The 23585-nt window shown below is 30.4% G+C and overlaps 1 protein-coding gene across 1 annotated transcript; it reads left to right on the forward strand.

Moving 5' to 3' along the window:
- Nucleotides 1-16930: 16930 nt before the first annotated feature.
- Nucleotides 16931-23005, forward strand: LOC139871934 (probable mitochondrial-processing peptidase subunit beta, mitochondrial). Its single transcript, XM_071859692.1, has 9 exons — nt 16931-17704; nt 18704-18868; nt 19567-19704; nt 19814-19965; nt 20153-20261; nt 20918-21016; nt 21222-21287; nt 22277-22384; nt 22713-23005. Exons 1-9 carry the CDS (start codon nt 17048-17050, stop codon nt 22797-22799), a joined length of 1581 nt encoding a protein of 526 aa, XP_071715793.1. The 5' UTR covers nt 16931-17047; the 3' UTR covers nt 22800-23005.
- The last annotated feature ends 580 nt before the right edge of the window (nt 23006-23585 follow it).

Genomic DNA, 23585 nt, shown 5'->3' on the forward strand with positions numbered 1-23585 from the left:
TACAATTTTTATTGACTTAATGGAACAGGTAAACCAATTAAAATACTTTATATAAATAAGAATGTACATACCAATTAAACACTCAATTGTAACTTCTATTATCTTTCTTAAGTAGGTTGATTAATTGCGTCAAAGAAGTTTAACGGATATGCGAACGATATTGAAGAAAAAATAGCAAGTTGTTTCAGTAATAAAACTTCATGACTATTTCAAACGATTTGTTACATTGAATGATTTGTGGGAAAGTCGTCAGAGTCATAATTAGTTTTAAACTATTACTGTCTGATGTTTAACTACATTCAAACGATTTGTTACTTGAAAAATTTATTGCAAAAACTCGTGATTCCGCGAGTCTTAAGCTAGTACAAGATTAAAATACAAAAGATTTAAATTTGACTGTCAATATTCATATTCAGTAACTGAAATTGTGTTATGATTTTTTTATGAGAGTTATATAAAATAACTACCTTCATTTTGAAACCGAATTGTAAATCGTAATAATTGGTAGTATAACTAGTTGATATATTGTGACGACCCGAAAAATTTTGACTAATTTTGAATCAAACTCTCGATACGATTTAATATTTTTGACACGATAAGCAAAATCTGTAATGTTGAGTCTCAAAATTTTTAAACTATTATCATATTTTAAATTATCCTGTAACTATTCCCGACGATTCACGAACAATTGTGTGTGTGTCTGTGTGTGTGTGTGTATATATATATATATATATATATATATATATATATATATATATATATATATATATATATATATATGAAGTCTATATATGAAGTCTATACATAAGTAATATTATATATATTGTAATTATTAAATATTAAAGATTCAATATATTATAATTAGTAAATATGATATAATTAATAAATTGTGTTATATTAAATTTAATTACAAGTTTGAGTATAATTGTTATATTAATATCATTACTTTCATTATTATTATTGTTAGTATTAATATTAATATTTGTATTATTAATATTATTATTTATATATATATATATATATATATATATATATATATATATATATATATATATATATATATATAATTTGATATATATAAATTGTTATAGTATTGTTATTACTAATATTATTATTATCATTAATAATATTAGAATTATTTTAATTAGTATTATTATTAATATTAATATCAGTATTATTAAAAATTATTATTTGTATTTTTATTTGAAATATATAATTTATTATATTTAGTATTATAAGTAATGATATTACTATTATTACCATTTTTATATTAAAAATATTATTAATTCTATTATTATTGTTATTAATATTAGTATTCTTATTATTATAAATGTTAATAATATTATTATCATTAATACATTGATAATTATCAATGTTAGTAAAATTTAAATTATATAAATAGATATATAACTACAAATATATATAAATACATATACATATAAAAATACAGTTATATATAAATATATATATATATATATATATATATATATATATATATATATATATATATATATATATATATATATATAAATACAGCTATATACATAGATAAATACATACTTATGTATTCTGTTTCCTATCACAATCGACTTTTACAAAATTTCTTCATCTTCTGCTCATGATTTGTACTATATCTGATTCATATCGATCTCCATTCGCAGATACAAAACAAAATTTTGTTACATATCGATATCAAACAATCAAATTTATTCAACTTGTATATATATAATTTTTTTTATCTGTACCCGATTGATTCTTCTTTCGACCCAATCAAAGCTGCGAAACAAACTATAATCGAATCTTGTGCTGTATATATCGTACGAATATGTTACACTTCACTTTCTGATTTATATATTTTTTTGTTTGTTCCTCCCGGGATCGAATATATCTGTAGAACCCTTCACTGCTATAAAAAATCTATCACCTTCTTTATTCTTATGGATACTACTTTCGTTTACAGCCATTAGAACCCGCACCCAATTCTATTTATGGACCGATTAAACTCACCCAATAACACATCTTCATGTTATACGAAAACCGTCATTTTATTTGCTGTTTGTTCAAACCAAGATCACCACCACTAACTTCGTTTGTTTCCCTGCTCAAGCCTCGATCACCACAATGAAACATCACTTCACTTTTGCTTCTATTGTTAGCCGAGAATCAATCTCATGAACCATCAAGACACCACTTAAACACCACATCCTTCTTCGCGTCGTAGCCACCACAAACCACCAAGTTCACCACCCTACAATCATGAAACCACTTTTGTTTTTCTGTTTCTATGCGTTGAACCACCAAACCTCCATACCCGTCACCCACAGCCACCTTTATTAAACACCATCACCGAACACTCTACAACTATTTTCTTTTTGCTGCTATTGTTTTGAGTTATGCGTTCTGCTTTCTAGTTTAAATAGACGTCCGAACCAAACAACCACTTGTAAGCATACAATATATGTTCGTTTATAAAGTGATAGATATTAAAGTGGATGAATGATACCACTATGGCGTGTCCCTTTATTTTTTGTTCTTTCCTTCTTTTGGCCGACACATTATAATTAAGAGAACCCCACTTGATTTTATTATGGTGTATTATTGTTGCTGTTAAAAAAAAATTCGCCTGTACCATATGTTAAACCCATCGGTATTAGGCCAACAACAAATGGAGTGGTATTGGGCCGATGTAATTTTGGGTCACCATGTTCCTTTTATTGTTGGGCTACATGATTCAATTGCAAATTGGGCTTGTGGTTGGGCTGGCATATAGCCCGTCCCTGTTTCTGAGTCAACTTATAACTAAACCAGACACCCTCATTTTCTATTTCTATTTTATTGCTACAAGTCGTTTTTCAGAGTTCTGTAATAATCGAAGATGATGTGATAGGTTAAGATGATGATATAGATATAGATTAAGATCACCACCACTAACTTCGTTTGTTTCCCTGCTCAAACCTCGATCACCACAATGAAACAACACTTCACTTTTGCTTCTATTGTTAGCCGAGAATCAATCTCATGAACCATCACGACACCACTTAAACACCACATCCTTCTTCGTGTCGTAGCCACCACAAACCACCATGTTCACCACCCTACAATCATGAAACCACTTTTGTTTTTCTGTTTCTATGTGTTGAACCACCAAACCTCCATACCCGTCACCCACAGCCACCTTTATTAAACACCGTCACCGAACACTCTACAACTATTTTCTTTTTGTTGCTATTGTTTTGAGTTATGCGTTCTGCTTTCTAGTTTAAATAGACGTTCGAACCAAACAACCACTTGCAAGCATACAATATATGTTCGTTTATAAAGTGATAGATATTAAAGTGGATGAATGATACCACTATGGCGTGTCCCTTTATTTTTTGTTCTTTCCTTCTTTTGGCCGACACATTATAATTAAGAGAACCCCACTTGATTTGATTATGGTGTATTATTGTTGCTGTTAAAAACAAATTCCGCCTGCACCATATGTTAAACCCATCGGTATTAGGCCAACAACAAATGGAGTGGTATTGGGCGGATGTAATTTTGGGTCTCCATGTTCCTTTTATTGTTGGGCTACATGATTCAGTTGCAAATTGGGCTTGTGGTTGGGCTGGCATATAGCCCGTCCCTGTTTCTGAGTCGACTCATAACCAAACCAGACGTCCCTGTTTGTGATACGAAAACACCCCCATCTCTTCTCAACTGCTGAGGCAAACGAGAGATCTACCTAAAACTTCGGGACGAAGTTTCTAATAACGGGGAGGTACTATAACGACCCTCATTTTTCCATTCTATATTTTTTCTATATTAAATGCCCAAACAATATAATTAAAACTTTAATCAATAATTGTTAAGAATAATAAAACATATTAATTAACTTTGTGTAATAATTGACAAGTTAATAAAAGATGGAAATAAAAAGCTAATTAAACTTTTGTGAACAAAATGTAAAACTCTAAACTTGTAGCCTTTAAACATTTAAACTTAAACAATTAAAGAGCCATTTTAAGCTAAACCAAAGTACAAGGACTAAAATGAAAAAGTTCCAAACTCACCCATGAAACCCTAGCCGAAATTTTAAGGGATAAAATTACCCTTTTACCCTCCCAAAATCGGCCACCATTATCTCCCAAAATCGGCCACCATTACCTCCCATGTAAACCCTAACTTGTTCCCTAAGTTCTCTTAACCTAAACCCTAATTCTATAATTTTCTAACCTCACCTATAAATAGAGGCCTAGGCTAATGCTTTTCATGTACCAAATCATTCTCATAATCTTCTCTCAAAAATCATAAACTCTCTCCCTCTTATCTCTCTTGGGATTTTCGGCCAAGAAACACACCAACACCACCACCATCTTCAAGTGATCTTCAAGTTATCTTCAAGCAATCTTCATTGCGTTCTTCGTGTTCATCAAGATCTTCAAGGTGTTCTTGTTATTCGGGTTGATTTGATCTTCATCTTCAGGTCATCTTCATCTTTTCTTGTTAATCAACAACAAGGTAAAAACCCTAAATCTAAAACTTTTAAATCTTACTTTCAATCCATGTTTATGTTCATAATCATATTCATGTTCTTGATCTTATTCATAATCATAATCATATTGTTCATGTAAAAATATATATATATATACATATATGCATATACATACACGAAAAAAAAGATTTTGTTTGATCTTTAGACCCTAAAAGATTTATCAAAAGATTTGTTAGTGTTTAAAAAGGGGAAACAAAATATATACACCCATATATATATACATATGCGATATATATATACATATATACAAAAAAAATATTTCTATATATATATACATACATACGGTTGTTTATAAAAAAAATAAAAACTATATAGATATATATATATATATATATATATATACATACATATATATATATACATACATATATATATACACACACACATATATATATATATATATATATATATATATATATATATATATATATATATATATATATATACAAGACACATATATATTACAAAAATAAAAACTATATATATATACATATATATATATATATATATATATATATATATATATATATATATATATATATATATATATATACACGACACATATATATTACATATATATATAAATATTAAATAAAATAAAACCCTAATACAACTTAACCCTAATTTATTAAAACCCTAATACTACCTAAACCCTAAACATTTATTATATAACCCTAATAATCATTACCTAATTATTACTTTACTAAACCCTAATCATTAATACTACTTTAATTAATTAAACCTAATTAATTAATACTACTACTTACTACTTAACCCTAATACTACTTAACTAATAAACCCTAATACTACTAATCATTTACTTAATACTACTTATACTATACTATATACTACTACTTACACACCTATACTACTACCAACACTTATAGGGTACTACTCATATTATAACACTATTATTATAAGATTTTAACGTACACGAAAACGTGAGGACTACTCGAACGTCAACGCTACTTAAGGTCTAGGGTGATCCTTGGTACCACTATGGGACGCTTGTGGATTACGAATGCCAAACTTAGATTTTGGTCAAGAAATCCTGGGCCAACCGGTAACAATTGATCATTCTAGTGACTCAGCGGTGGCATAGATGTTTGGGTATGGTGCACAATATCAAACCCGACTATAGTAATCATACAATCACTAAGTGAATAACACTTAGTTACTTTCACACTAAATAAGTGGTAGACTTATTAAGGACAACTCACTAGTGTTCAACACTAACTTACTAAAAATGAAAATTTACTAATTTACTAAAAATGGAAACTTACTAAAAATGGAAACTTGCTAAGAATGGGAACTTAGTAAAATGAACTACACTTAAACACTTGCATACTTAAACTTAAACTTAGGCAAACATTTAACTACTCTTAAATGTCATTAGGTTGACTTTCTGCTCACATTCATCCAACTCTTCTATTCCGAGGAATAACAACTCTTCTCCTACTTACTAAGGTGAACTTATAGCCCCACTTACTATTGCGCAATTTATTTTAACTTTACTGGGGTAAGACACATGCTACTTTTACTATTTACAATTTAGACACAAGTACCAACTGTTAAACTATGCTATACCTGGCTATGTCCAACTAAGTCCCTACAGTGATATTTTTAATTGCTCGTTAAATGCATTCTTAATTATTGGGGGTAGGCCTATCGGGAGTAACGTCCCTGATACATTTGACTAAGTCTTTGTATTACTTGATAATAAAATTAAACCGACAAGGACAGAACAACTTGTCATTGGGGCAAACTTGAACGTTTAATCTAAATATTACGAACTGGCATAACTTTTTGATCCTTGCGAGATCAACTTTTAAGATCTTTGTGATCTTCTTTGACAACTAAAGATCTGTGTGATCTACCTTTGAAAACAAAATCTTGTGGTCTAAAAACAACGATAACTACTTTTGTTAAACCTATGATTTCACTCAACCTTTTTAGTTGACACTTTAGCATGTTTGTCTCAGGTGCTGATTGATCAAGCTTACTACTTATGTGATGCTACTTGGACATAGGATCTCAAGAACTATCGCATTTATTATTCTTGTATTTGAAACATTTACATCATTGTAATTTAAATTCTTGTAACGACATTCTATATTCCGCTGCATACTCAATAAAAGTTTGTTTTTATCATATAGAATTTTTCTCGTATTATAATATGTTGGTTTCTTTGATATTAGTGAAGTTTTCTTCCAGACCCTATCTGGAGGTCGTCACATACATTCTACTTAACCTCTGAACATATCGAGAACATATATTCTTGATAGTTCTATTCTCAGTAATTCTAGTAATTTAACAAATCAAATCATGATATTACGTTCTTTCCTGCTTAGAACATTAGGTTCATTTGAAACTTCATACCTACGAATTCTGGACCATTACTTGCTTTACAAAAGCATGAAGCTTCGACATATAAGGGAAAATATAAAGCCCGATAACGACACAGAAATTACAAACCGTGTATATCAATACGTATAGCAACATAAAGACACGAGAGAATTAAAAACACTATAACCTCAAGGTAATAGTAGAAGTAAACTGACTCTTCCGGCGACAGATGAAAAAGAAGCACGATAGATATAAAAGTCAGGACTATATCAAGAAGTAGAACTGGATGAAGCATATTGACAAATCTTTTGGAAGTATGAATTGAGGAAGAAAGTATAGAAGTGGTGAAGATAATAAAACGGAAGAAGCTAATTTATAGCGAAATTCCAACATGGAAACTGAGGAAATTCACCGCATTTAATCAAAGAAAATCCTAATTTCCTTAATTACTGGAGAATCAAATCTTATAGATTACGAAGATTTCTTTAAATCCCTTGAATTCTGGAAATCAGTCGTGACTACGTCAAAAATTAAGGCGAACATTTAATTTCCTCATTTCAGTCTTTTACGATAGCTTCGTTTATACTCTTCCTATAATCTAATTATTTTATCCATACTATTCAAAGGTGATAAAACTCTATTTTTCAACTCATATTCATCATTAAATATTCTTGTTGTAAATAAATCTCTATCAAATTTCATGACTGTGATTTTCACAAACTCCTCTCTGTTTTGTCCGCCCTAATATTGTGGCATAAACACTCAAGGTTTTAAATGAGCTCAATACTGTTCATAACACATTTCATGTGTATTGAAATGCTTGTATAACGTCATTATTTCTTTCTGAGAAAACCTAATCAATGGCTCTCTTGTTAAATCCTTTAGATAACCTCCGCATTAATAATAAAATGCACTTCGTAGAATTTATGAATCGTAAGATTTAAAAACGCTCGAAACAAAATAATATTCTATCTATTGAAATTCATGCAAGGCCCCGAGTATACCTGGGAACGTGAAAATCAAATAAAACGAAAATATCCTCACCTGTTTATAAACAACACCGACTGATGGCAACAACTAAAATTTCGGGACAAAATTTCTTTTAACGGGTAGGTACTGTGATAACCCGGAAAATTTCGACTAAATTTAAACCAAATTCTTATGTGATTTCATTTAACCTCGACAAATTCCGACGATTCACGAATAATTATTTATAAATAATTATGCATTAATTTGTTATATTAATATCATTATTATTAATATCTTTTTAAATAATATATCAATGATTAATATCGTTATTATCAGTATTATTGTTATCATCAATATTATAATTAGTCATAAAATTATGATTGCTATTATTAACATTAATATTATTTATTCATTATCATTATTAAAATAAGTATTACTATAAAAATAATATTTATTATTAATGATATTATTAGTATTATTAACATGTTATAATGATTATTATCATTATTATTAATTATAAGTAAAATTATCATTGTATTATTAGTAATATTGTCATATTAATATTATTATCATTATTTTCAAAAATTATTATTATTATCTTTATCTATTATTATTGTTATTATTAATATAATAATTATTATTATTAGTATTTGTGTTACTCTTAATAATATTAAAAGTATTATTATTATTAATAGTATTATTATTATTATTATTATTATTATTATTAATATATCTATTATTATTAAAATTAAAAATAATAATAAAAGTCAAAAACATTGTACATCTCAGATATATATATATAAATAAAATCTGCTTTTTATTTTTTTATATTTTTTCCCACGATCCATTTTTTTCTTATTTATTTAGCTGCTATATTTTTTTTATTTATTCTAATGGATCGTGATCCAATTTTTTATTATCTACTGGTTTTGATTTTGTAATTTATCGATCATATCATTATCACTAGCTCCATTATAAGCATCACAAACAATTCATTAAATTAGCTACAGCAATTCACATTTTTTTTTCTCCATTCGACACCTCTGTTCTTCAAGCTTTTTAACCATAATTCAATTTCAAATGAATTTTGAAAATGTAATAATGCAGTGTTGTTAGGAAATTTTTAGTTAAACTACCTGCAAATTTTCAAAACCCAATTCGAAATATCGAGTACCAATTGTCGAGTCAAAGTTTTAGTTTTTAAAAGTCAACTCATCGTTCTTGATAAAATTCATGTTCTCTTTTATGATTTCAGTTAAATTGACATTTCCAATAGATTTTAGGAGTGATTTAAAACTTACTTCGTGTTGTAACATTTTTCCAAAACGTTCTCCAAATCAAATTCATTATTTTTTTTTCAAACCGTCGCTGCACAGTAGCCCTTTTTCTTTTTTCTTTTTTTTTGTTAATCAATTTAATTACATAAAAAATTTTCTATGTTAGTCGTTGAATGCTAATTTCGATTTAGCAATTGTTAGTAAGATTAAATGGGTGATTAGTCGACTAGTTATCAATTGAAGAAGATGAAGATATAGAACACTGAAGTAATAAGTTAAATAAATTTGGGGTGCGATTAATTACAGAAAAACGGAATTGGATGGATGGTTTGAGGGTGTTTGAGTATTCGAGAGGTCACGGGTTCGAGTTCCGTCTTGGGCATTTTTTTTAGAAAAGGCTTATAAAGGTAGTTCTCATTTATTATTAATATTCTTATTCTTATTAGTATTATTATTATTATTATTATTATTATTATTATTATTATTATTATTATTATTATTATTATTATTATTATTATTACTACTATTATTATTGCTATTATTACTAGTATTATTATTTAAGGTTATTATTGTTATTATTATAGTTATTATTATTAATAATAAGTATTACTATTATTATTAATATTAACATGATCATTAAAATATCTATTTAAACTATAATTATTATTAAACTTACCATTATTATTAAAAATATCATTTTTGCTAAAACTATCATTTTTACTTTTTTAATTATTAGTAAAACTATCATTTGTATTAAAATTACTATTATTACCATTATTATTATAATTATTAGTAAATCATTATTATCGAAACTATCATTTTTACTAATAAATATTTTGTACATCGAATACACTTATTTCGTATACTACAATTATATTTCATATAATTATATATCAAACATATTAACATTTTTATATAAATATTCGTATATAACAAACTAGGTATTTTTAATATAATACTAAACCAAATATGAATTAATATAACTATATAAATATTAATCATTTTAAATATATATACACCAATCAAATATATATGATATATAAAATAAGTTATAATATATAAACTTATTCGATTACGAGTATATGTGTTAATATATATACTTGATATAGGTTCGTGAATCCGAGGACAACTATGTACTTATTTAGTGTCATCCTATGCATATTTACTACAAACTATCGTATCGTATCGTATCGTGAGTTTTCATAGCTCCCTTTTTATATATTTTTGGGCAGAGAATACATGCGCAACTTTTATAACTATTTTATACGTTAGACACAAGTACCAACTATTAAACTGTGCTATATCTGGCTATGTCCTGCAAGTCCCCACTGTGATATTTTTAATTGCTTTTACATAATGCATTCTTAATTATTGGGGGTAGGCCTATCGGGAGTAACGTCCCCGATACATTTGACCAAGTCATTGTATTACTTAATAATGATTCAAACCGACAAGGACAGTACAACTTGTCACGGGGCAAACTTTGAAACTGTTTAGTCTAAATATCACAAACTTGGCACTACTTTTAGATCCCTGCGAGATCTACTTTTATAAATAAAAATCTTGTGGTATATATCTATTACTGAAATCATTATTTATGACAAACCTATGAACTCACTCAACCTCGTGTTGACTTTTTAAGCATGTTTATTCTCAGGTACTTAAATATTGCTTCCGCTGTATATCTGCTGCTTTGATGATGATTGCTTGTTATGCTTGGAGTCTTCATTACATATCATATCAATTAAAGACATTTAATTCTCTAAATACAATGTAATCTATTTATCTTCCGCTGCAAAACTCAATAAAACGTCTCATATAGAGTCGTTCTCGTTTATACAACTGTGATTTGATATAATTAGTCACAAATACCCCATGCCCTATTTGGGGGTGTGACATATATATATAATTTTTTTTATCTGTACTCGATTGATTCTTCTGTCAACCCAATCAAAGCTACGAAACAAACTGTAATCGAATCTTGTGCTGTATATATCGTACGAATATGTTACACTTCACTTTCTGATTTATATATTTTTTTGTTTGTTCCTCCCTGGATCGAATATATCTGTCGAACCCTTCACTGCTATAAAACAATCTACCACCTTCTTTATTCTTATGGATACTACTTTCGTTTACAGCCATTAGAACCTGCACCCAATTCTATTTATGGACGATTAAACTCACCCAATAACACATCTTCATGTTACGAAAACTGTCATTTTATATGCTGTTTGTTCGAACCAAGATCACCACCACTAACTTCGTTTGTTTCCCTGCTCAAGCTTCGATCACCACAATGAAACATCACTTCACTTTTGCTTCTATTGTTAGCCGAGAATCAAACTCATGAACCATCATGACACCACTTAAACACCACATCCTTCTTCGCGTCGTAGCCACCACAAACCACCATGTTCACCACCCTACAATCATGAAAGCACTTTTGTTTTTCTGTTTCTATGCGTTGAACCACCAAACCTCCATACCCGTCACCCACAGCCACCTTTATTAAACACCATCACCGAACACTCTGCAACTATTTTATTTTTGCTGCTATTGTTTTGAGTTATGCGTTCTGCTTTCTAGTTTAAATAGACGTCCGAACCAAACAACCACTTGAAAGCATACAATATATGTTCATTTATAAAGTGATAGATATTAAAGTGGATGAATGATACCACTATGGCGTGTCCCTTTATTTTTCGTTCTTTCCTTCTTTTGGCCGACACATTATAATTAAGAGAACCCCACTTGATTTGATTATGGTGTATTATTGTTGCTGTTAAAAAAAATTCCGCCTGCACCATATGTTAAACCCATCGGTATTAGTCCAACAACAAATGGAGTGGTATTGGGCCGATGTAATTTTGGGTCACCATGTTCCTTTTATTGTTGGGCTACATGATTCAGTTGCAAATTGGGCTTGTGGTTGGGCTGGCATATAGCCCGTCCCTGTTTCTGAGTCGACTCATAACCAAACCAGACACCCTCGTTTTCTATTTCTATTTTATTGCTACAAGTCGTTTGTTCCTAGTTCTGTAATAATCGAAGATGATGTGATAGATTAAGATGATGATATAGATATGATGAAGGGTCGATAAGATGATAAATCATGATTATAATTATGATCGAGTAATGAGAATGATTATGATTATGATAACGATATTATTAATGATGAAGATGATCATGAAGGAGATGTATTAAGCTGAGAAAAACCGATTACGATGATAAATGGTGTTCTGTGAAAATTCCAATCGATTAATGTATAGAAGAAGTAGAAACAGAAACAATACGGGATTAATAAATGATGGGTATGTATTAAACAGATAAACAGAAATGGAGGAGTGGTTATGGGTGTTAGCGGGAGGTCCTGGGTTCGAGTCTTGTGTGAGGCATTTTTTTTGGGAAAAGCTTGTTTGGAGGTAGTTTTCATTTCCAAAGATTATTATTATTATTATTATTATTATTATTATTATTATTATTATTATTATTATTATTATTATTATTATTATTATTATTACTAATATAAGTATTAATTATCATGTATTATTATTATTATTATTATTATTATTATTATTATTATTATTATTATTATTATTATTATTATTATTATTATTATTATTATTATTATTATTATTATTAAGATTATAGTTAAATTATTATTACTATTATTATTAGTATTATTAAGTATTAAGTATTATTATCAAAATTATTATTTTCATTATCATTATTATTAAACTTATCTTTTTATTAAAAACTACTATTATTATTAAAAGTATCATTCCTACTAAAATTATTATTTTGTTATCATTAAAAACTTATCATTTTCTTTATTAAAATTTTCATTATTAAAAAGTAACATTTTTATTATTATTATTATTACTATTATTACTATCATTATTATTATTATTATCCTTAACTCAGTATTATTACAAATTATTAATTTTTGCAAACAGAAAATATTTATAAAAAAATATATTTATGTATACTAATATTACATAATATTATGTTTTAACTAATATAATATTATTTATATTGATATAACGTTAATTAAATCATATATCAAATAAGCATTATAATATATTATAAGTATTAATAAAATTATATATAAATATTAATCTTAATACATAACTAAATATATATAAATTTGTTCGATTACCATTATATGTGTTAACATATATATAAATGATATAGGTTCGTGAATCCGAGGCCAACCTTGCATTGTTCAGTTCCGTCGTATGCATATTTTTACTACAAAATATCGTATCGTGAGTTCATTTGATCCCTTTTTCAATACTTTTACAATATATATTTTTGGGACTGAGAATACATGAAATGCTTTTATAAATGTTTGACGTGATAGACACAAGCAAAACATTCCTCTAATGAATTATTATACAGACAGAAGTTCTGTAGGTTATTATATCGAATATTTCCCCCTGATTATTATAGCTTGGTAACCCAAAAATTAGTTGGATGTTATAATTGCCACTAATTGACGCGAATCCTAAAGATAGCTACCGGGTTTAACACGCCCACCCATAATGTTCACTAGACAGTAGAGCTAGTGGGCGTGGTGTTTAGTACTTCGAGGTTTATATATTTATACAGACGAGAGGTTCTGTTTTGGGGATATTATTTAAGCGCATTAAATGTTAAGGTCGATTACCAAGCAAAGGTTATATATAGAGAGAGAATGATTTTATACACTGGTTATGTGTATGTTATTTTGTACACGAGATATGTGTACGGTTATTAAAAATCGCGAGGCAACCTACGGGGGAGAAAAGGATACAGACCTACTCTGCCAAGCATTTATGAAAAATGGTTTCGTACACGAGATAGGTGTACGGTATTTAAATCTTGTGGTCTATCAAAATTACTGAATTTTATTGTTTATGATTAAACTTATGAACTCACCAACCTTTTGATTGACACTTTTAAAACATGTTTATTCTCAGGTATTAAAGAAATCTTCCGTTGTGCATTTGCTCATTTTAAAGATGTTACTTGGAGTCGTTCATGGCATATTTCAAAAGACGTTGCATTCAAGTCAATCGAGTTCAAAAAGATTATTATTAAGTCAATGACAGCTTAGTCATTCATATTACGAGAATCATATATCATTTGTATTAAAAGGTTATATTTTGAAATGAGTTTGTCTTTTAAAAGAATGCAATGTTTGTAAAACGTATCATATAGAGGTCTGTACCTCGCAATGGGACCATATGTTATTATATTCGTCCAGGTGGATTTGGACGGGTCGTCTCATATATAATTTCAAACAATAATTTATTTTTCATTCAAGATTAAAATATGAAAGATTTAAATTTGACTGTCAATATTCATATTATCAATATATTCAATTGGAAAAAATGAAATTGGCACTGTTTAATTTATCTAAAATCGTAATTAAGTCCAAATTGAGGGGTAGTTTGAAAAGTTACACTTAAAATGATTTTCGGCTTTTTTAAGTGGATAATTGCGAATGGAATGTAATGACATTCCAATATGGAAGCCTGCCTCCGTGGTTTGATGTTGGGTCTAGTGGCCAGTAGGTCCCAAGTTTGAAACCAGGCTGCACACTATTTTTTTTTCTGAACTATAGCAATTGGGCTCAGCGTAGCGTGCTGGCAGAATTACTTGTTCAACATATATGAGAACATATTATGTTGATATAGAACATATTATATAGAACATATAATGTTTTATGTATGAAGAATAAAACATGCATATTCAATATTTATAATTAAGTTGACGGTCAATATTATGTTGCCGATTTCAGTTGGATTGCCTCAAACCCTGATTGATATGACGAAACCCTAATTTTGGCACAAATGTGCAGTGTATTGCCTGAAAACCTGAATCACTGGAACATATGGAACTGACGATGAACATCAACAATCGACACCCAATTTGTGCATAAATCCAGAAGAGAGTATGAATAGAATCGTGCTCTAGAAGGATGTTTAACATATACTCCGTATGTATCAAGTTTTTATATCCATCAGCTTTCCATCAAACACGTGTCCCAGTAACTTTTGAAGGTCCAAGGAACAGTAGATTACGACAATTTAAGTGGGGAAAGTCTGAAACATTGTATAAGCAAAACGGCATCCGGGTGTTTGGCTGTTATTCTTTATAGGAATTAGGAAATCTCAATTATTTTAAACAAACAATTAAGTCTTTCGTATTTTAATCTTGTTGATATAGAATTTTTAATTGAGTAGCATTAAATTAATTATGGCACTTACGAATTAGTGAAAGGGCATGCCGAATTTTCCTTTCCACATGGACCCTATCATCAGTTACAATTGAGGGTCTGTGCTTTTATGTTGAACGCAAAAAGACAAAATTTCATTCCTCGTCCCTGAACTTTACATCGATTTTGACTCCCTGTTCTTTTTCTTTTTTTTGTGCATTCCTCGCCCCTAAAGTATCAAAAATCTACATCTCTCGTCTTTCCGTCTAATTTCTGTCTATTTCAGCCGTTTCATGTGCAAAGCATGTAAGGGTACTTTAGTCTTTTTATTTTATTTATTTTCTTTATTATTTAACTTATCTTTTCATCCTCATCCTCATCCTCTCTTGTTAATCATCCCCAAATTAAAAACCCTAGTTTTTATTTTATACTTCTATAAAATCAAGAAATCAAATTAAGGAGACAGAGAATAAAATGAATAAAAAAAAATCATTAATTAATAGATGTAACATAAAAATAGTTCTTTCAACTATAAGAACACTCTAACTAAAAACCACATCTGGTTCACAGCTCATAAGCAAATTATAAAATAGATAAACAAAAGTTTTATTTTATCTCTTGTTCCTCCGCCAAATCCTACAGCTGAAGCAAAAGTACGGAGACAGAGAAAGAAGAAAGCTTTGTTAAACCTCAGAACAAAAATGATTAAATTAAGGATCTGAAGGTCAGTCAAAAGTGATTAAATTTGTTGAAGGTCAAAAGAAGAAAGCAAATATGTACAGATTTGTAAGGAGCTGATAAGGAACGAAAGAAGAAAGCAAAAGCAAAACCGATTTGTAAGGAACAACTGATCTTTGGATTTGTTCTCGATTCCCCATTTTTTTTAAATGGGCTTTAGATCCGATCTGTTCCGTTCCATAATCGAGATGGAGCAGTTCTTTGTTGAAAAGTTAGATCTCTTGAAACAAATTAAACAGTGTTGTTACACACTCCCTGCTCTATATGTATTACCAATTTAGAAACCAAAACAGTGGTGGATTATTCGTTCGATTTATAGATCTTAAAAGTGAGAAATTAGTGTTTTTTGATTTGATCCGTGGTGATGGTTTCTGGATTCCGACGAGAGGTGGTGATGGTGGTGGTGGTGGATATATTTTTTCAAATCATTGGTGGTGGTGATTGTTGAATTTAGAGGTGGTGGTGGATGGATTCAGAGATGGTGGTAGTAGTAGATTAAAAGAATTAATTAAATAAAATAAAAGAACAATAATAATAAAGACAAAAATACCCCCACATGATATGCACGTGATGAGAGGTAACAGATTAATTTGACAGAAAGTAGACGGTGGCACGAGGGATGTACTCTTTTTATAATTTAGGGACGAGGAATGAAAAAAAAAAGAAAAAGGACATGGAGTCAAAATCAATGTAAAGTTGATGAGGAATGAAATTTTGTCGCGCAGAAAAAGCTATGTACGTCTTAAGTTGAAAATAGATAAAAAAATTTTTAATTTTAATGAAATTATTATAACCGAGGACGTTGAGTAAAAATAAAATCCAACTAACTACTTTGAACAAACAGAAAAGTGTACATCTACTTCCGGTTGTAAACAAAAAGAGATTAATAGTCTCCGTATTAATAATAATGTCACCCCAACCCTAATAACGTCCCAATCTCATTCACCTCCTGAATCACAACACACACCCAAATACACCATGGCGATGCGCCACCTCCTTAAGCTCTCCCGCCGATGTCGCCGTCCTCTCACCACCACAACCACCAGATCCGCTTCCTCCGCCACCGCCGTATCATCCATCTCCGACACCACACCATCACCACCACCTCCAAACCAGATGATCTACGATCGTGTATCCGAACAGGTCAAATCAAAGCTCAAAAAGCTCGAAAACCCTAACCCTATCTTCCTAAAACACAACTCACCTTATCCAACCCTAACCAATCACACATCAATTTTAACCTACCCTGAGACACGTGTCACCACTTTACCTAACGGCCTACGTGTCGCAACTGAATCTAACCTAGCTTCACAAACGGCAACCGTTGGTGTTTGGATCGATGCTGGGTCCAGATTTGAAACTGAAGAGAATAATGGCGTGGCCCATTTTTTGGAACATATGATATTTAAAGGGACTGAGAGAAGGTCTGTTAGGGGTTTAGAGGAAGAGATTGAGAACATGGGAGGCCATTTGAATGCTTATACATCAAGGGAACAAACAACTTATTATGCTAAAGTAATGGGTGGTGATGTGCCTAAGGCGTTAGATATATTATCGGATATATTGCAGAATTCATCTTTCGATGAGGGCTTGATTAATCGCGAGCGCGGTGTGATTCTTCGCGAGATGGAAGAGGTTTGTTTGAATGTTTATATTGATTGATTTTATGCAGATACATTAATTTTTGACACAATGATGAGTGTGTACCTGTTAAGGATGTTCGTTATAGTTTTTTAGGGTAAGCTAGAAACCCTCCTATGAACAAGCACATTGGCTTCCCATAGAAGGTAAAACTTCGGGTAATCAAGCCCCCGAGTGCGAGAGCTGGTACCGGGTGAATTGCGCATAATGCACACCCTCTAGTCACACTCTCTTTTTGAACAATTTGGCAAAGCGAGGAATTGAACCCGGGTGGTGTGCTTCATTGGGCAACTCGGTAGCCACTCAAGCAAGCCTGCATGGTTATGTTAGTTATAGTTTTAATCAGTATAAAAATTTGAACTTTGTCTATTGATAAGGTATCAAGATTGTATTTATTAGTTTGTTAATCTGAAAATATGCATAGAATAGTGGAATGTGCAAGTAGAATCATCATACCGAAAGATAGGGATCAAATTTAGGGTACTGTTGGTTAAAAATTTATTAAAGGGACTATGAATGGAAAATGGAATGTTATAGGCTTTTATATTCATTACCTCAATTTTATGTGTAAGGCTTTACAACCCACTTTAAGGTAACTTGCTATGTTACATAGCTTCTTAACCATATCTACTGAATTTTATGTTGTTTGTAGTCCTTGCGAAATTTAGTTAGCATATCTACGTGTGCATATATGGTTATAGAAAGTCGAATTTTAAATGAACTTTCATTCTCAGGAGTAAATGATTTAGTCTTTACTATATTTGTCTAGTTCATTCTCAGGTGTGCTATGTTATTAACTTTCAGAAATAAGTTTTTGCTTGGCTGCTGATTACTATTAAGTATTTACGTAATTAAGTCTTGGTCTATTTATCTTATTTTCGTTTTGAGGCTTAGGGTTATTAGTTTTTATGATGTGCAATATTTGAATTTTATAAATTGTCATAGGAGCAGTCTTAATGGACGTATTTGTTATTCTTACAATGTCGGTTTCAGGTGGGAGCACAAAATGAGGAAGTAATATTTGATCATTTGCATGCTACGGCTTTTCAATACACCCCCCTCGGTAGGACAATTCTTGGGCCTGATGAAAACATCAAGAAGATAACAAAGAAGGACATTCAAGATTACATTTCAACCCACTATTCCGCTCACAGAATGGTATACGACTTGAATATTGGTATTCTATTTTTACACCATTGCTTTGTTGAAAGCTTTCTTAGGGTGCGTTTAATAAAACTAAATCATTAACCGTTGAATGGTTTAAAATCTGAATAATTCAAAGGTTCTGAATGACACTAACCTGTTTGATAATCATTCTGAATAAACAAACACTCTGAATAATGTATAATTACCCTATTAACTTTTTAGATGAATAAATAATCGAGTCAACAACAAGCGTCGATTTATTGGCTACTTGACTGTCGCTTAGAATCTAAATTGAACTTCAAGTAGGTTTAAAACCCATGGAAATTTGATTCTACCATTTTCATGGCGTCTCACACTTTTTTTTAAACCTACTTATTGGATAGAGGTCCATTCAGAAGCAATCTCTCTATCCATAGAAGATTGAGAGGGAGCACTTTGTCTACTCTTGGGGTGTTTTCACTGTGGGTGGAGAAATGACTTCTCTTTATTCTAGCCTTCTAGGATAGGGGAAAGATTGTCTGCATTTTACTTACCCTATACCCCACTTTTGTGGGATTTAGGTTTTGTTGTTGTTTGTTGTGTAAATAAAATGAATATAATTGTTTTATAATTGTGATATAATTCAATAATATGATTTTCCTCTGCTATCTTTAAGTTATCAACATAGTATGATGCAGCATAGTAAGTTTCTTTATATTTATCTGTTACAGGTAATTTCAGCGTCTGGAGCTGTTAAGCATGAGGACCTTGTAGAGCAAGTAAAGAAGATGTTCACGAAATTATCTGCTAATCCCATAACTACAAGACAGTTGGTAGAAAAGGAGCCTGCAATATTCACTGGATCAGAGGTGTGTGTAATACTATTTTCGACGGATTAAGTCTTTGACGTCTTAACAATTAGGGTTTTTTTTTTCCATATATATATTTGCAATGTTACTGAAACCTTGAAATAATCAGGTTCGAATGAGGGATGATGATATGCCTCTTGCTCAATTTGCGGTTGCTTTTAATGGTGCATCATGGACAGATCCAGATTCTATTGCTTTGATGGTCATACAATCTATGCTTGGATCATGGAACAAAACTGCAGGAGCTGGCAAACATATGGGGTTGGTTTTCTTCAATTTTTTTTTAAGTAGATGACGTTTTTTTTTTTTTTTTTTCATTCTAAAGAACACTTCTTGCATTAATAATACACTGTGTTTTTTTTTTTTTGTTTTGGTTTCTGAGTTTGGTCTCATTAGTGATTTCTATGGTGGCTTATTGAACCTTTCATTCTTTGGTAAATATGAACAGGTCACAGCTGGCTCAGCTAGTAAGTATTAGTGAACTTGCTGAGAGCATGATGGCTTTTAACACCAATTACAAAGATACTGGACTATTTGGCGTCTACGCTGTTGCTAAGGTGACCTTTTTACTACATATGTGAAGGCGTATATTAATCACAGAATCATAGTTACTTATCGTAATGCCAATGGACATTTCTTTGTGTGTGTGTGTGTGTGCGCTCCCGCTTGTTCTGGAATATGTCAATCATGTATGGGTGAATGTGTATTGTTATCTTGCTGTAGTTTATAGATCTTTATCATAGGGATGATACTTTGTGTCATGACTATATATAATATATATACGTATATATACATACACATATATGTTTTTGTCTCTGTGGACTGATTATATATTCTTGTGCTGTTGCTGTGTAAAAAAAATCATATAATATAATTATATAATTTAAATTTATAATAATAATAATTATTATTATAATACAATACATTTTCCACAAGTAAAGGTTAAAACATAAGATATATCAAACATCCGTGTTAGATCTAATATAAATTTATATTGTACACTATATATGCTCGTACTTTGATGTAAATTATAGGTAATGTTTGGTTCAAACTCGATTGCATGATGGAAATTTAACCACTGGTCGTCTGTTATAGTTTAAACAGATCAGTTGTATTTAATGTAATGAGATGCTAAATAGCGGTGTCTTATGACTCCTCAAGATTGAACTTCTGGTTACTGATTGGTAGCTTAATGTATTTGCTTTATCTGTAGCCCGATTGCTTGGATGATTTGGCTTTTGCAATAATGAAGGAGATGAGCAAACTATGCTACAATGTCACAGATGATGATGCCATTCGTGCTCAAAATCAAGTAAGTTGGGTGTTTCTTGTGTTTACGTTATATTGTTAGCATTTTCGTGTGTAGGTCTTCAATATTGCTTGTCTAATTCTCATAAATTCATTAAGCTTTTGTTCCACATTCATGAAGCTTTTATATGATAAGCTAATCTTGATCATGTGTATGTTGCTTGACGTGCATTGCTAGTTTACGTCTAACAATTTGTAACTGATTGCAGCTTAAATCGTCGTTGCTTCTCCACATCGATGGATCTAGCCCTACTGCTGAAGACATTGGACGACAGGTACACCTCGAATCCTTGATAACGCGCTCTTATATTATAGAGAGATTAACATTAAGCTTCGATCATAATTGATGCATTATTTTGCTATCACTAATTTCCTATACGCAGCCTTGTTTTATTTTATAAGTACATAAAATGTAAATTAAATTTACCATTAATATCTTTATTGGGTTATTGCTCATGCTTTGTTTGAGATATATAATCATTTGTCAAAATATTATATTTGACTTGGTCTCTTTTTCATTGTTTTCTTTAAGTATGCATAGTATTTACAGTGGAATATTCAAATGAATCCAACAATTTGCTTAAAATTCAAGGGACCAATGAGAGCGCAACAATTACTTGTTCTCACATGTAGTCAAAACTACTCCATCACATGTGATTGACTTCCTTAACCCTTAACTCTAAACCCTAAACTCTAAACCAACCCTAAACCCTATATCCAGGGTTTAGGGGTTAGCAATTGGGGTTTATAAATTAGGGTTTAGAAATTGGGGTTTAGAAATTATGGTTTAGGGTTTAGCAATTAGGGTTTAGAAATTAGGGTTTAGAAATTGGGGTTTAGAATCAGGGTTTAGTTTTAGGGTTTAGATTGAGTTTTTAACACGAACGGTTTAGGGACTAAACACTAAACCTAAACCCAAAACCCTAAACTCTAAATCGGGCTAAATTCTAAAAAAAGAATTTTGAAAAAAAAGAAATTTTTTTTTGAAATCACATGTGATTGTCGCGCCACATGTCGCTTTCTGATTGGTCCCTTGGATTTCAAGCAAATTGTTGGATGCAAAGGATTACAACTCAGTATTTACATAACTTTTTATATTCAAGACTTTGACCATTATTTTTATTTAAAATGGTATAAGATTTTGACTATTATTTTTATTTAAAATGGTATAACACTTCAACCCTACATAAAGTCCACTTGCAATTACATACTATCCTTGTAACCTTACATACGTCAACGTATTTATGAATGATGTGTGTTTCAGATGATTACATATGGACGTAGGATCCCATTTGCCGAGTTATTTGCAAGAATTGATGCTATTGATGCTGCAACTATTAAACGTGTAGCCAATAGATTCATATTTGACCAGGTAATCCCTTATTCTGCACTCTTTAACATATATCGAGAATATACCAAAAGCTTAATTAGTCACACTGTTAATTCTTTATTTTGATCTTAAATAAAAAAAGCTGGTGAATAGTAAATCTATATACTCTATTGATATAATTATAATATATAATATAATATAATTTAATTATAATATTTAACTCTAAATTGTATTTGATCTCGTTGTATTTGCTATCACCAGATACAAGAATGTTCCCCTTATGAAATACTTCCTAGCAAATTAATCTTTTATATTCATAGTCAGATTTTGTTGATGTTAAATAATGATTTGTGTATTTTGGCGATTGCAGGACATTGCAATTGCAGCATCTGGGCCAGTGAAGCTATTGCCGGACTACAATTGGTTCCGTCGTCGTACGTACATGCTCCGTTACTAGACCATGGTTTTGTTTTAATTATGTTGTCTTACATTTTTACCATCATTTCGGGGCATGAGACGTTTGGTCTCCTAGTGTCCATTATCAGTAAGACAAAATCTTCGATTTCTTTCCAAGCGAGAATAAAGCCAAGGCGTTTTTTTGTATTGCCTCTGTACAACTTTGACTTCAATTTATACCACAAAAAAATGCGTTTCTCATTTTTATTTTTTGTTTAAAGTCAATAAGTTTTCATCATTTCTGCTTCCTTATAGCAGTGATGTTTGTTTTTTTCTTAATTAGATTCACAAATTTGTAGTGTCTAATAATTGTTATCAGGCATCAAACAAAGTAGATCTTGTTTATAATTGTGTTGTACTAGTGTCGTTGATTCAAAGTTCAAAAACAAGAATCATTTATTAGCTATTAGCTGTATATAGCATTTATTACACATAAACTTCATATTTCAAACTAAAAAATGCAGTATGTAAGAAAATTACAAATAAATAGGGGAAAGCATTGAGAAAATTTAAAATAAAAATAGAAATAATGAGTAGAAAAATAATACTAAATACTTGTATAGTTGTATCATCTTCATATACACAAAAGTACTTCTCAAAAATCAAAGACCCATAAATGTTCTTTACATTTAACAGCATGCAGTTGTAATAAGCAATATGAACTGATAAAAATTAGAAACAAATTCGCGTGAAACAAAATTTTACAATTCACGTGATACTTGACTGCCCAACAACTTGTGCTTCTATGGAATCTGGTTCGAAACCCATACTTCGAGTTCTTCGTCAT

This window comes from Rutidosis leptorrhynchoides, chromosome 10 (genome assembly GCF_046630445.1).
Source record: "Rutidosis leptorrhynchoides isolate AG116_Rl617_1_P2 chromosome 10, CSIRO_AGI_Rlap_v1, whole genome shotgun sequence".
Taxonomy (NCBI): Eukaryota; Viridiplantae; Streptophyta; class Magnoliopsida; order Asterales; family Asteraceae; genus Rutidosis; species Rutidosis leptorrhynchoides.